The 15819-nt window shown below is 37.3% G+C and overlaps 1 protein-coding gene across 1 annotated transcript in view; it reads left to right on the forward strand.

The window, feature by feature from the left end:
* The window catches only part of CDK19 (cyclin dependent kinase 19), a 127724-nt gene that overhangs the window by 44999 nt on the left and 66906 nt on the right, over nt 1–15819 (forward strand). The window contains exons 3-4 of the mRNA XM_080586935.1: nt 2760–2870; nt 14681–14821. Of these exons, the coding sequence (XP_080443061.1) occupies nt 2760–2870; nt 14681–14821 (252 nt within the window). The remainder of the gene's footprint in view (nt 1–2759; nt 2871–14680; nt 14822–15819) is intronic.

Consider the following 15819-nt stretch of genomic DNA (forward strand, 5'->3'; position numbering starts at 1 on the left):
TCTTGGAGCACAGTGTAATAACTTACGGCTATTTTCTGTTACATGCTTTTAGATAGAACAAGGTGATTTGACAAGTTTTTGGTCTAGTTTTTAATCTTTGTTGGTGTTTAATATAACTACAGAATGATTTAAGGTCAGGCAATCAATTCTATGAATGTTCTGTGTTAAATTATAAATATCCCCTTAAGTATGACTGTTAATAGATGTTTTGGTAAGCATTTATGCCTGTGAAGTGTTTTGCTTTGTAACTGCTTCTCTTGAGGAAAAAATACGTCTTTATTTATAAGGCTGGTGTAACCCCTGTGATCAAAGCTTTGGGAACATCTCATATTCTTTTAGATTGCAACTTTAATATTTTTGCTTTTAATATGCTCATTTACAGTATGACTTGGAAAAAATTATTAGGTAGCCTCTCGAAATTCTTTAGGAGTCTTAATTTGCTTTCAGAGCAGAGCAGACTTAAAAAGCAGGCAGGCAGAGTGTGTCTGTAATGTGCATAAGCAGACCTTGCCAATTTGGTGAAAACTCTTTCCATATCTGACCGCAACTGTAAACTGTCATTCAGTAGCTAAAGACACACGTAATACGTTTTCTTTGCTTTCTTTGGCCTTACAGTATTCAGTTCTTCAACTTCAGGTCTGATACAGAAAATCTGGTAGAAGCTCAACATGTGTAACATAAAACTAATGTATTTTCCCCATGCTTTTCGTAGAAATCAATAGGAGCTTGACTCTGAAAACTTCTGTTTAAATAAAGATGTTTTACCTGAGGTGAATCGAAAGATGCATTAAAAATAATCTACTCCTTATAAATGAGCACATATCATTGCTGTGGATAAGAAACTTACCACTTTTGTTAATATGAAAGCATCCTCCTTTTTCATGACTTTCACGAAAAGGAAAGGTTTCAGGCTTTGGTTATTAATCAGGCTGTTCTGGTAGGTGACCACTGCTGCCTAAAAGTCCTCTGTTCAGACTGGCTTGAGCAGCGTTGTTGCTTAGAACTACAGAATATACGCTGCCTCTCTCCTTTTTGTATGGCACCTTTCAGTTAATGCAGAATACTTTGGCATTTGTTTTGTTCTTATGCTGTACATAGTATTTCGGTTAACTTCTCTATTATATGCTGCCATTCAATATGGAACTGTATGTTCTTTGCCTGTTTCTTCCTGCAAAGTTTTAGTTATTCTGAGAGAATGCTTTACTTCGTCTCATTTATGATTTGAAAACTTGAAATTATTTTTTATCAGTATTGCTGCTAACAGTGTCTTTAAGAAAAAAACTAATAGTAATAATAATAACAATAAAGTTGCCTTCTATAAGATTATATTAAATTACATAAAAGGCAGAAGCATCACATCAAATCCCTACTGGAAAGTATTTTTTTGGTATTATTAAAAACAAGGAAATACGGCAATATGTGTTGATACTTGTCAAAGAGCTGCAATTTTAATCTGTAAGTTTTTGGTAGCTTATAATTCTGAGAAGTAATGTTACTATTTGTTAGGTGATAATATTTTTTTACTGCATCATATTAGTGATACCTGGGAATGACTACTGATCAATTTGTTAGGCAGGAACTTCTTTCAGAGCTAGAAGCCCCTGGTGTTAGGGAGACGAAGAAACAAAGAGTATTTCCTGCATGGTAGAAGCAGTATTTAAATTATTTCATCTGTTGGAAAAGTGGAATAGATTTAAACAGTTTTAATGTTCTTTAGAAGATCTTGTCAGATCTCTTGTCTTGGCAGATATCTGTATAGCCAAAGGACAGTATAATTTATAATTAAGCCTTTTCTTTATTTTTTCCCATGAAATAAACATCTGAAGACGAAGACTTTCTCTGTGGAGAAAAGGGTAGATTTGTCTCTCAGATGTGCCTTGTAACATACTCTATTTACTGTTTAGCCATTTGAAACGGATGCCTGGCAATTTATATAGTAGTGCTGCAGATGCAAGCAATTTTCAGATAAAACAGAAGTGATCAATCATTTTTGGGAAGACAGTGTCTCAGAAAAAAAGATTCCATGGAAATGATATTTTTGGAAATACTTCTTCCTAGGTCCCTCTGAGGACTGATTTAATCTGTCAGAGCCATGACTTCAGCAGCAGTGCATGCTTTAATGTGCTCTCTAATTATGAGTGTAGTAATCACAAGACCTAGTTTAATCTGGCAAGCAAAAATAAGCTCGGATTTATTTCTGGGTTATAGGAAAGTAGTTGAAAGAACCATTAAAAACAGTTTTTGATAAACTTTCCTTTGAAAACACCCTTATGTACTGAAAACAAGAACCTCATTGACTTCTAGGCAAGTGAGGCAGGATTGCAATGCAAAAAATGATAGGTGATACAGGAATTGTGTGGTAATCAGGAACTGGACTGTTCACATGAAGAACTGGCAAGCTGCACAAGCTTCACTTTGGCATTCTTAAATTCTGACGTTTACTTTTGATAAGAGAACTGTATAACATATCTTTAAGATAGAAGCTGAGGGTGAGTGGGACAGATGGGATAAGCTGGAAGAGAGCAATGTGGCTAGTGATGGTCAACTTGTGCTTGCAGAGCAACAAGCCCATACTATGGAGGCTATTTGTATCCTCCTAATTTTGACATTTTAGAGACAAGGTATTGAGTCAGTGGCACCTTTTCTTCCAGGGCCTGTTTTAGGATTGCTGGTTTGTTTAGTTGTGGTAAGACACCATTATTGTTTTTTTTATTTTTAACAAGCATAGAAATAACGCAAGCTTGTCTCTTTCTTTGCAGCTTTTACGAGAGCTGAAGCACCCTAACGTGATTGCGTTACAGAAGGTTTTCCTTTCTCACAGTGACAGAAAGGTTTGGCTGCTGTTTGATTATGCTGAGCATGACTTGTGGGTAAGTACAGATTTCCCTGAGCGTTTGAGATAGTGTAATATAAGCTTGAACAAACTGAAGTGTGTCTGGTGTACCTTCATGTAACACAGATGCATAAATTTCTTGCTCTGTAATTAAGGGTCTAACTGACATCCTGTTCTTAGTATACTTTGATCTTTCCTTTAAAACATGCAAAAAGCTGTGTAGGTTTTTTTTTTAAATGTCAAACTTCGTTTTGAAGCTAAAACAATTTTCTTTTAACATTTAATTGGAGTTAAAGAGGGTATTCCTAAATTAAACCTTGCAAAATAGGGTTTGGAAGTGCATTTAATATTTTCTTTTCCCTACAGTTTTGCCAAAAAAAAAAAAAAAAAAAGAGGGACAGGAACTACTTCACTGAGTTCCCTCACTGAGATACAGTGGAAGTGACCAACATTCAGTCATGTAATTCTGAATGGTGAATTTCTGGCAGAATGAGTGGAATGAAAATAAGAAAAGAACTAAACACTGTTGATTGGGCCTACTGACGTGCTGTCACTATATTGAAGGGGAGTGGAGACTTGGATGTCTGTAAACTTCCAGCAAAATGTGATAGGATTCGATTAATCTATTGTACAGGTGGACATGAGTGACAGCATGAGCTGAACTCAGATACAAATACTCAAGCTCTAAACCTTTCAAACCTTTCAAAGAAGTGAGTTGCTTGGACCTGGGTTAGAATTTAAACCCAAAAGGTATCAGACACTAAGAGTAACTAATATGTTTGTTCTTCCTTTGATAGTACTGTGAAGGAGAGAAGGTGGTAATATTAATATTGATAATGCTTTTTCAAGGCTTCAGTAATACACAAGTTGATATTAATAATGATAGTGGTTGCTCATTTTTGTTCAAGAGCATGTGCACTTGTAAATGACACAAAAATGTAATCTGGAGGACAAACTTAGACCATGCAAACAGGTATTTTTGGCTCAGAACAATTAAAGTCATGACATTTCAGCCCCTTCTTATGCTTAAAAATAATTGGATTCCTCTTGTACGGCAGCAGCTTTGTATTTTAGTTTTCTTCATCAAATTTCAGTGTACACAGAGTTTGTGTATTTCTCACAACTGGTGACAGTGAAGATGAACAGAAATGCAGCAGATAAAACCCTGTATGGGTAGAAATTGTTTGTGCATCAGCTGGGTTTACTCATCTTAAAGACCAACCACAGCAAACACATTTTACTGCTACATTGAGTGACTTGTTTAAAACACCTTTTTTCTAAACTTTTCCATTTGAATTTATTTGGGGCATGTGCTTCTTACACTACATGGTGATTTTTCACATCATTTAACGCTTTAGATAAAGACTCACTGCGGTCTGATGTTCTTACCATTTGTTACATCTGGCTGGGTATTGGTCATAATCTCTGTGAAGTTAATTCTTTTCCATTATTTGAGATTGAATGTTTGTTGTACTAGTTATTTGATGTGAACTGGTCTCCTACTTCCTAACACTTTTTTTTTCTATGAGACATACAACACAAATCATTTTTCCTTTCCTGTATAATTGCCCATGTTTCCTTGCTTCTTTAGCCTTTACAGGAATTCTTTTTCCTCCTTTGCATAAAATTAGCCATATTCAAGGCACTCTTGGTTCTGGCTTAACCTTGGTCCTCATTTCCTTTACCGTCAGCACTTCCCAAGCATCACTCCTGATTCCCCTTTTGTCTCTTTTGCTCACTCCCAACTTTGTGTCTTTTTCCACGCTGCCTCCTACACATGGAACAGCCTCCCAATTAACGTACGTAAAGATCCTTCACTATCCTCCTTCAAAAACCTCCTAAAAATCCACTTATTTTGTAACGCATTTCAGTAATAACAACCACTTGTCATTCTGTCTGTGTTGTGTTGTGTTTTGCATTTCCTGTGCTTTACAGCTTGTGCCCTTTCAGCAGTTTGGGGTAGAAATTGTGCTAGGGGATTGGTAACGTTTTGTTACTGGTTTGCACCGCGTGCTCCCCCAGCACTACTTAAAAACAAAGTAAGTTGGTTTATCGTGGGTATCAGTGTAGGATTTAGGTTTTGATAGATGTACCATTTCTAGAGAAACATGGATTCCCAAAGACAAACAGTTGTAAATGTAGGTATCTTAGAGTTACTTACCAAGATTTGTCTTTAAGCATGGGAATCGTCCATGTTCAAAGCTGCCCGGCTTTAGTAACTCTTACTGGCTTCAATGAGAGGAGTAAATGCTCATTACTTATAAACATCAGATTAATTAAAATCATTACATTTTCAGCTTCTGTACTGGAAACATTTGGCAAGAGATGAATAAACTGTACTAGATGCTATCTTTTTCTGTTCGTTTTGTAATGCTGAAAAAAACTGTCCCATTCTAATGAGGAAAAGTGATGGTGCCAATTAAGCTTATTAAAAAGTTCTTTTATGGTGAGCAACAACTTTTTTTTTTAACTTTGCATTTAATTTCCAAGGATCAGACTGCTCAAATCTGAAGTTTGAATTAAGATAGCAACATACTTTATAACTTGCTGTAATTCCTGTTGACATTGTTACCAGGGGATGAAGAAAGCTTATGCTTATTTAGAACTAGTTTTGACAGGTATTGATGAAGACTTACAGTGTTGTTATTGCCTACAAACATACACAGTTTGACTGCTAAACCTATCACAGATATTTCCTTCATCACCTCTCAAGTTACGTTATACAAAGCAATGTGTAATCATTCATGAGATTACAGTGCAGAATGGCTAAGAACTTAGTAGATCTTTTGACGAATTGATTTATACCTTGTGTTTATTTTAATTACCAAAATTCTCAGTGTAACCCACAGATGATTTCCTTGTGATTTTTCTGGGCTATTAGCCTCAACTAGTAAAGTTCTTTGGGATATTGAATGTGCCACATATGCTAACTTAGAGCGTATTGTCTACAGTGTCATCGCTGCTTACATATGCTTATGCTATGAATTAAATGCAAGATTCCTTAGCTTGTACCTCACTATGTGTAAAGGAAGCATCTGACAGAAGGTTTATAAAGGTGCATGGCTGCAGCTGTTATTGAATACCTTATACATTATGGGCCACATCCTTTCTTAACTCTTGATAATTTGCTTCAGTCTCACACCTTTGCTATGTGCTTTGATTGTCTGAAAGCTTCAGCTTCAGATGTTCACAGCCAGAGAACCAGCTGTCTCTTGTTCCTTCTCTAGCGAGGAACATTCCTTTTTCAATATTTACTCATAATGTCTTGGATGCTTTTCATTCAAATTGTATCCAGATTTTCTCTCTTGATTAATTCATGTTTAGATTAAAAATATATATATAAGTAACTTAATAGTTAACATATACCTCAATTAATCTTAAGTCCACGGGTGGAATTGATACTATTTTAAAATTACCTTTTCCAGTTCACAGACTTCATAGTCTTGCAGTAAAACTATGCATGGATGAACAAGTGTCATTCCTTTAACTGATAACATCTCTTTTTCTTCTATGTTTTTTAATGACTTGAAAGTAAAAAAAAAAAAAAAGTTATTTTGAATGCATGTGTCTTGTTGTTTTATCACTAAGGAATAACATTTGTATACAACTTTCATATACGTTATGTCTTAAGCAGTGTATTACTGTTTCAGAACTTCCTATGTAAAACTTTGAGTCATTATTAAAAACTATATTAAAAGCATTAAATGCATGATGATTACTTAATTGGACTTCTCTTAAAGATTGATACAAGTGAGATCTGCACTAGGGATGAATTCTGTTTCTTGAAAGTGTAGTTACTGTTACTTTTAGCCATTGGAGAGGTTATAATACTGAGAGATTGTGTTTTGCTCTCAGCTAGTCTCCTATACTTCTACATCATCAGCTTTTTAATACTGGTAGTAATCCAAGCACACGTTTTTCAAGTACTGCAAACAAGCACATGATCAATGTGTTCAATTCCACAGTCTCTCTATCTTTAAAAAGGATTTTAACATTGTTAAAAATGATATTATAACTCGTTCTTATATTTTGAATTAATAGGGTGTCTCCTTTTCTTGCAGAGTACAGAGTTAATTCACAGTCTTATTTAACATGTATGTGTAATTTCAAAGTTTTAAGGTCTCCCCTTTCTGGAAATCTATGTTATAATTTAGAATGATTCAAAAAATTTTTTTAAACTCCTTCTGAAAACTAGTGACACTTTTATCATGGTAAAATGTGTTGAATGTGTTTCATAGCTGTAAAAACATTCCTGGTTCTTAATAAGTGATTAAATTATTAAAAACTATTTGGTGATATTGAGTGTGATCATACATTTGCTGTCTAAGACTAGTTAAACAATGATCTGGGTATTTTTAGGTTTTGTTGAATGTTTATATCTTACTAGATTCCAGTGACCTCTTAAGAAGTAACTGTTTAATAGCAAATATCACTGAGAAACTGATAATTCAGCTCTAAATTATCTTTGATAATAATAAAAAATATATAGGCAGACTGGTTTTGTGCTATATTAAATATTTGTTGCATATGTATTCTGCTTTTTTAAAATTTAGCTTAGGGAATAGTCATGGGTATTTAAATTTAGGATGGGGTAGTCACGTGTACTTAAAAAAAAAATCATCAATTAATGAAAAGGAGAAAATACTCCTCCAGTATGTGAATTTCATAACACTCTGCCTCGCTCAATATCTGAAAAAATGTACTTTAATAACTGAAATTATGTTCTTGTATACTAAATAAAATTATGAGGGTATTGCATACTGATTTGTGCAATAACCTTGCAAATTTGTTTAATCATATGAATGTTTTTTAATAGATCTGAGTTTTAAGTCTTCAGATCTGGTGCAATCAGTTATAACTCTTAACTTCCTGTAGGCTTCAATTTAGCTTTTAATCATGAGAATAATCCAAATGCTAGTCAATCACAAATATTTTTACTTACTTGAAGATAGCTTTCTCAGTGTAGCAGTTTAATTCTTCTCTTCTAATTGCTTGTAGTCATGTGTATATTTTTAATTCAGTCCCAGTCCATGAGGTGGTTCTCTGTACAGTCACCCGTCGTGTACATATTTACCAATACAGGATTCTGCTAGATGAGGGAAGAATGTAAGATTTATTCAAGGGAGTGGGCTGGAATAGTTTTTGATTGCTTTCAAGTTATAATTTCTATCATCAGCCATTGTTACAGAAGGTTGTCTTTACACCATGATTTATCCTTTCCAGTTATAGTAGATAGGGTGTTTTTTTTGACACAAAAGTGATAGCTGGACTTAGAGACAGCAACACTATTCCGTGTTGATCGCTGTCTGTTCTGAGAATGCACTTGTCATTATCGCAAAAGATTTAGATTATTTCTCTGGCTTTTTCTGCTAAAGCTGTAGGGAGTTGAGGGTAGTTTATGTTTAACAGTAGCATGAATATTGGTTCTTTCAGATATATGCTGAAAGGATAATTGAATCCTGACGTCTTAAGATTATTGTATGGACTTTAATTTTTAAAAGGTTTACTTCTTAAAGATCTAGAAAAAGTAGAGACTCCTGCAAAACCTGGGAAAGAGATACTGAATCTGTTTTATGTTCACGTTTACTCTCTGCTTCAAAGTTTAGTTATTTAGAGTAAGTAACGTTCAGCAAAACTTAATGTATTAAAGCTCCTTTCAAAGTTACTTAAAATGTTGACCTCTTTTCACTTGAAAATGGATTTTTTTGTCAGGCTATGTGGTTAATGGGACTCTAAAGAAGATACTTGGGAATGGCTGCGGAACAGCATTGTTTAGAGAGAGGGTGCTGAAGCTTATTTTTTTCTCCTCCTCTTTCTAAGGACCACTGTGTGATGTTTTAATGCACCCCAAATTGGAAACTTAATCTCTGTAGAAATACTTCTACCCACTTTTGTTTTGATACGATTTTAGTTTGCTTGTGATATACCCTGGATGGATTTTTTGTGTCTAAACTTTGGTGTCTGAAATTAGTTCTAAGTTTAGGCTTGTGAAGCTGTGATTTATTTTTGCAACAAGAAATGTTACTCAGGTTAAATGCTTCAAGTTTTTGAAAATTGTGCAAACAATGCACATTTAGTTTTTGTACCACTTCTAGATTTTATTTTTCTATATCCGTTTAAGTGCTTTAACACATAACAATGCTAATCACCTTCATTTGAGTATTGGTTGCTGAAGAGAGGTTTAAAGTGAGACTTGAAGCCTTATATTCTGAACCTTTTTCTTGACCCTGGCACAGATTTAACGTGTATGTAACCTGCATCGCTTTATTTATAAAGCCTAATTTTACTTTTTACTGGTGCATTGGAATTGCCTGACATGGCTTGTGTTTTATTCTCAAAAGTTGGATGAGGATTTGCATAGAAAGAAGGGTTTTGCTGAAGTGCAGGAGCAGGCAGACAATTTACATCAGCGGGCAGAAGCATCTGCGTTGACAAGATAAAATTTCATTTTGATGGAAATGCGTGTAGTTTTAAAACTATTTGATCAGTAGAACTCAAGAAATCAGTTTTTCTAGGGAGTTGTGTCTTGAGGTCAAGCTCCTGTATGGATCATCTCATGTCTGTTGAGGTGACAGTTGTATTGTAACTTCTTTTAGTAAGATATATGTGAAATGTCTGCTTTAGGGACTTGCTTCCATGAAAACTTGCCAGATCTAACTTGGTTTTAACCACTGTCATACCGAACAGCAGTTCTTGAAATCAGGAATGGGATGAAACAAACGTAGTGTGTTTTATATCAGCTTGACTTTCTTACAAGGAGAATAAAATAAGGATCTTTTTGAATGCTCATTTAACTACTTGATGTAAATACTAGGGCTTTTCATGGAAAAACTAATTTAATTTGGTCTATATTATCTTGCATTCTGCTTGCGTTACTTACAGTGGAAGCTTTAGAAAATGTATGTGGCTCCTCATGAGCCAATTTTCGAGCCAATTTTCAAGCCAATTTCAACACTCTGGGCAACACAGAAGGCACACGAACTACTGGATTGAATACTGTTTCATGAGTTGCAACCGTATTTTCATTCAGAATGCTTAATTATATTTCTTTTCTTTATCTATTGCCATTTATATGGTCTTGGATTTGCTAAAGTTAAGATGGTCTTGCCAGGCGCATCTCCTTGCTGTAGCAAAAATCAGCAGAATTGCTCAGGTTAAAATTCCCTTAGTATAGTTGTGGTGGTATAGCATCTTTGGCTATGCACGTGACCTGCCTGATCTGAGAAACTCTTGTCAAATTATGACAACTCACTTATTTCTGTTTTAGTGCTCTTATTTTTAATTTTTATATGAGGAATATTTTCCTACAACAGTGGTAGGGACTACACAGATTTATTTCTGAAGTTACAAAGTAATGAGTAAAAGCCTGGGCTTGTTGCCACCAGTAGAAAAGATGCCGTTCAGTAATGACACCATTTTCCCCTTCTGTTTTTTAAAGCAGCATTAAAATTGCTGTTTAGTGCTGCTTGTGTGTAATGCTCTTTTTAAAATATATATATTTGGGTAGTTGCATACAAGAAATTTGGACAACTATTTTTTTCACAAACCCCTTGAATTGGCCATGATCACAAGCACTGTGGATGCATTCCAGTGGCATGGGGCAAATACGGCTTTTCAGTTCCCTTTACTATTTGGCCCTGTGGTATGTTTTCAGTTTAGATTTGAGAACTGAGCAGAAATTAAACTGTGATGGGGTGAAATTAGCTCTTGTGAGTAACATAAACTTGTTTATATCAAAGTATGCAACAATTTTTATTTACTTTTGTAGGAAAATGAATTTTATTTAGTGGTGATATTGCTTGCTATAAAGCAGAACTATCAGTTGTAATTCTCCTCTGAAATTCAAAAATATGTACAGTAGACACTTAGACATGTAAAGATAACCCTGTTTGGGTAGAGCTATTTTATCTTTGTATTATTAATTTTGAATGTCTTGCTGCTGTCAAAGTTGTGTGGTGTTTTTGACATTTCTTTTGTTTCCCCTCTGCATTGTACTTGAGGATAGGAAATTTTGAAGGTGATGTAAACCTGTCCCATGGGATGTCTCGCTAGACATCACATGAGCCATTTGTTGTGTGTGGTTCTGGCAGAGCAGGGGCCCTGTTCATGCTGAGGCACCTGGGGACCGGGGGCTGTCCATAGCTGTGAGCAAGAGTTTTCCTAATTCTTTTGCAAGAAAAGAAGACTGAAAAAAGTTCACAGCCAGCAATGTGCAGGGCTTTTAATCATAGAACCACAGAATATCACAAGTTGGAAGGGGACCCACAAGCATCATCCATTCCAGATCCTGGCTCCAGGACCACCCAAAAATCAGACCATGCGTGAGGCTCGGTGTCGTGACCACTGCCCTGGGGAGCCTGTCCCAGTGCCCGACCACCCTCTGGGTGCAGAGCCTTTCCCTAACCCCCAGCCTGACCCTCCCCTGTCCCAGCTCCATGCCGTTCCCTCGGGTCCTGTCGCTGTCCCCAGAGAGCAGAGCTCAGCGCCTGCCCCTCCGCTCCCCTCGTGAGGGAGCTGCAGGCCGCCATGAGGCCTCCCCTCGGCCTGCTCTGCTCAGGGCTGAGCAAACCAAGGGACCTCAGCCGCTCCTCATAGGTCTTGTCCTCCAGACCCTTCCCCATCTTCATAGCCCTCCTCTGGACAATTTCTAATAGTTTTATGTCCTTCTTAAATTGTGACACCCCAAACTGCACCCAGTGCTCAAGGTGAGGCTGCATCAGAGCAGCGCAGGACAATCCCTTCCCTCGACCAGCTGGCAGTGCTGTTCCTGATGTACCCCAGGGTATGGTTGGCCCATCTGGCTGCTAGGGCACGCTGCTGGCTTGTGTTCAACTCACTGCTGAGCAGAGCCCCCAGCTTCCTTTTTGTGGGGTTGCTCTCCAGCCCCTCATTCCCCAGCGTGTTATGTGTAGCTGGAGTTGTCCTGTCCTAGGTGCAGCATCTGTCTGTTGCTGTTGTTGAACTTCACATGTGCAGCTCTCTTAATTTGTCAAGATCCTCTGCAAGGTCTCTCTGCCCTCGAGGGTGCCAACAGCTCCTGCTAATTGAGTATCATCTGCAGAGTTACTTAGTATGCATTCAAGTCCTGCATCCAGTTCATTTCTGAAAACATCAAGGAGAACTGGCCCCAAAATGGAGCCCTGAGGATCCCCACTAAATGACAATGCTATGCGGATTGAGAGAAACAAGGTCACGTAAGTAGCTGAGCTGAAAGCAGACAAAGGAACATGCTTTCTTAGCCTTTGACTGGGACAAACCAGCAAATGAGCAAAATGATGTAGGATATATCGAAGTGGTATGTCAAGTGGACGGTCAAGAAAGAGCAAGCTCGTCCTTTCCGTGTTCTGAAGTGGTAGCTTGAGCTACGAAGTCTGGCTGAGAGGCAGGGTACTTCACCTTAGCTCTACATTGACACAGTTGTGCTAGCTCTGGTTTAGAGGTACCTCACATTCAACATAAGGGTGGATACCTGCCTCAAAAGTTCAGGTAGGCATGCTCATGGAACGGCAGAAAAACAGGAAACCTTCCCATCCTGCACCCTCACAAAAGTCTTGCTCCAGTGGGTGGTCCTGGCATGCTACTAGTTGCTTCATTAATAAATAGCATCCCGCTCCTTTGCGGCTCTCCCATTACTTCAAAAGTCTTAGTCCTTTAATATTTCAAGGGACAAAGCCTTCGGCAGGGTTCTTGGTTCATTCTTGGTTCATTTGAAGAAAACTGGCAGCAACATGAGAGGGCAGAGACAGAAAGCAGGGGGCCTAGTGCCTTTGCACTCAGGGGATGCAGCTGAGACAGCACTACTGGGGCCAGAAGGGTAGAGTTCCTTCTGGAAGTACCAGGTGTTGATTTAGTCACGTTGTGGCCTAGGAGAACCTTTGCAGTTTCATTTTCTGTATTCCTGTATTATAATGATTTTTGTGGATCCTAGTCAGTTTTTAAATAGGCATAAAAATCTGTTTGAGTGGTTGCATGTGCTTTGAAAAAAGAGCTGAGCTTGGTTTGGGGGTCTGTGTGTTGTATATAACCCTTGCCTTTTGGTGCTTTTTTTTAAAAAAAAAATAAAATAATACCGTGTATTAATAAAGATATTAATTTTGGATGTTAGAGTATGGTTACTGCTTTTTAAATCATACTGTAATTACCCATGAAGGTTATTATCCTGTGAGCATTGTACAGTACTGGAGGGTAGGGGCTCCCAGTTGAAAATTTGACGCAAGATCACTTTGTGACATGACAGCAAGAAAACTTTTCTGGGGAAATAATTCCTTAAAGCTTTCCACTATACTTTTCAGAGTGATTGTATAATTACAGAATCAGGTACTAAGTGCTTTGTTTGCTGGTCCTCATTTATATATTAATCTAATACTCTTGTAGTTTTCTTTCAAACTTTTTTAATATACTGACAGCCACTGCTGTGTTACGTGTAGGAGTGAAAGGATCAATGGAAACTTTAACGTTAATAGGGACTAAGCAGTTTTTTTATTTACTTTTTTTTTGTTCTCTTTAGACAATATTATCTACACATTTGCCAAGTGCAGTTTAACAGTAACTGAAGCGTTAAGAGTGGCTGAAGTTCGGTGAAAGCCAGAGATGACATTAACCATGAGGAAACATTAACCCATAACCATTTTCCTTGGGATCGTTAGTGACAGATGTAGTGGAGGGTGGTGCTGGAGGGAGCAGAGGTCTAATGAAAGCACAGCCATTGGCTCTCTCTTTCACTTGGAGGGGGATGATCTCGAGCTAGACAAATCCTGTTTTAAAAATTGGGTAATCAGTAGTCTTGTTGCTGTACAGATTAGCATTTTGAATCACTTTCATTAAAAATGCAAACTGCCTCTGCAACCTCTGTCTCACAAAAAGCACATAATTGGAAACTATTTCGTTATGTGTGATGCTTCTTTGAACGTCCTTCAAAAAGGGTGCATATTTTTTCATCTGAATGAATAGATTTTGTTGTTTGCTTAATGATGGTATGTTGAGATTGCGTAGCCCCTTGAGTAGCGTCACCTTGCCTGAGGATTGAACAGGTAGAAGGGCCTCACCCCACTTGTTATATGGTGCAGCAAAACCAAAACTAACCCATCATCTCCATGTTGATCTTACAATAAATATTAATTAGTTTATGAATATTTCATGGTCTCTCAGCAGTCTTTTCATTCTTTTTCATTCTTTCAACTGACTAATGCTAGGGTCCCTTTTTGCATTCCATGGTTTCAAGTGGTATTTGTTCTCTTGTGGACTGACTGACTTCTGTAACCCAGGAATGACTTGCTTGTCATCATCAATGAAGTATATGACCAAAACTTGGAAGTGGGAACGTAACCACATTTTTAGATGTTTTCACATAGTCTCACCCTAATTATGTGGGATTTTGTTTCTTCTTTTTGTTTCTTCTTTCTCTGCTGGATTCTGATTTGGGGGGGAACGCTCAAGTGTGGTAGGTGCTCTGTCCTAGGTGTTTTTGGAGAGAAGGGAAGGGGGTGAAAGCATAGAGCACAGGCCTCTTTGCAGTATATGCTACTGGTTTTAGAAGCTTCTGATCCAGCAGTGGTGTGGGTAAGAGGATCCCCAATATGTAGGAGGGAGGGAGGAGAATGTCCAAGAAATTTTACTGGAGGTAAGTAGCCAGTCTTCGGATGTTATCAAGAGCTTGACAGCTATTTTTAAAGCAACTTGGAAGATAAAAACAATTTAAGAAATTTGGAAGTACATCACTATTATTTTTAATTGCAAATTTCAACGAACTTTGTATTTCATTCCATTATTTAGTATTAGTACCTTTTTTTAAAAGAAAGGTTTTTGGTTATCTAACAAGCTTCATGTTTCTACTTGTTTTATTTCTAGCATATTATCAAGTTTCACCGTGCCTCAAAAGCAAACAAAAAGCCCATGCAGTTGCCAAGATCTATGGTTAAATCACTACTCTACCAGATCCTTGATGGAATCCATTACCTCCATGCAAACTGGGTGCTTCATAGAGATCTGGTAAGTGTTGCATGCTTTACCTGGTTAAGAAAGTGTCACGTGCCTGTCATTGGGTAGGAAGAGAAAAGTCCCTATTAGTAATCTTGCATATCGATCCGTACAGTTCTTCCTGTTATTGTTGTGGGAGACCAATGGAGATTTTAAACATGAAAACAAACGATGTTTTTACATTGTTCTTGTCTGAGTCATCTGAGCTCGGACAATGACGCTAGATCCGGTAAAAGGGCTGCAGATATCAATATCCGAAAACAGTACATGAGCCAACTGGTATACATTCGTTGAACTTTCTTATAGGTTTGTGCACTACTTTGAAAAGGCACTTAGGAAAGTGATTGATACTCTTGTACATTGTTTGGCTTACGTGCAAGTTACCATAAAAGCTAGTGAAAGAGTAGTTTTTTCATGGAATATTTCTTTTCCATGTGATATTTTTTCTGACCGTGGGAAGAGAACTTTGAAGGAGTTGTCATCTTAGAAATTTCTCATGACCTGAAGTGGCTCTTTAAGTTGATTGCAGATTACAAGGGCAGCCAGTTGCCTTGTCTTAGTTACCCTTTTCCCCTTAAAGTTTCCCACCACTCCTAATACTTCAGTGAGTTGCTCTCAATGGTTACAAAAAGAAGAATATTCATATGGGTAGAGTGCCTGCTGCCACTTAAATTATAGCCAGAATTTTTGGCGTGAGGCAAACAACATGGTGGTTAATATGATAAATCTGTTCTAGTAGTTACGCTGCATTGGTAGAGTAAGATTGGTAGTAAGTATGGTGAGAAATGCAGTGTAATCTGTGTATGAAGCCACTGTCTTTATTTGGTTGGATGTTTCTCAGTTACCTTGGTAAGTCAAACCAGGGATGCATGTCCAGGAGCTTATAATCACTGTTATAGCTTAGTAAGTAGACATAGGGTGTTCTCAAGTTTTTTAATAATAATTAAGGGGCTTAGATTCATTTTTGGATGCAGATCGAATGTTTTCTTAAGAGGTACGATTAAGTTAAG

Source organism: Anser brachyrhynchus (assembly GCF_964034855.1).
Source record: "Anser brachyrhynchus genome assembly, chromosome: 3".
NCBI lineage: Eukaryota > Metazoa > Chordata > Aves > Anseriformes > Anatidae > Anser > Anser brachyrhynchus.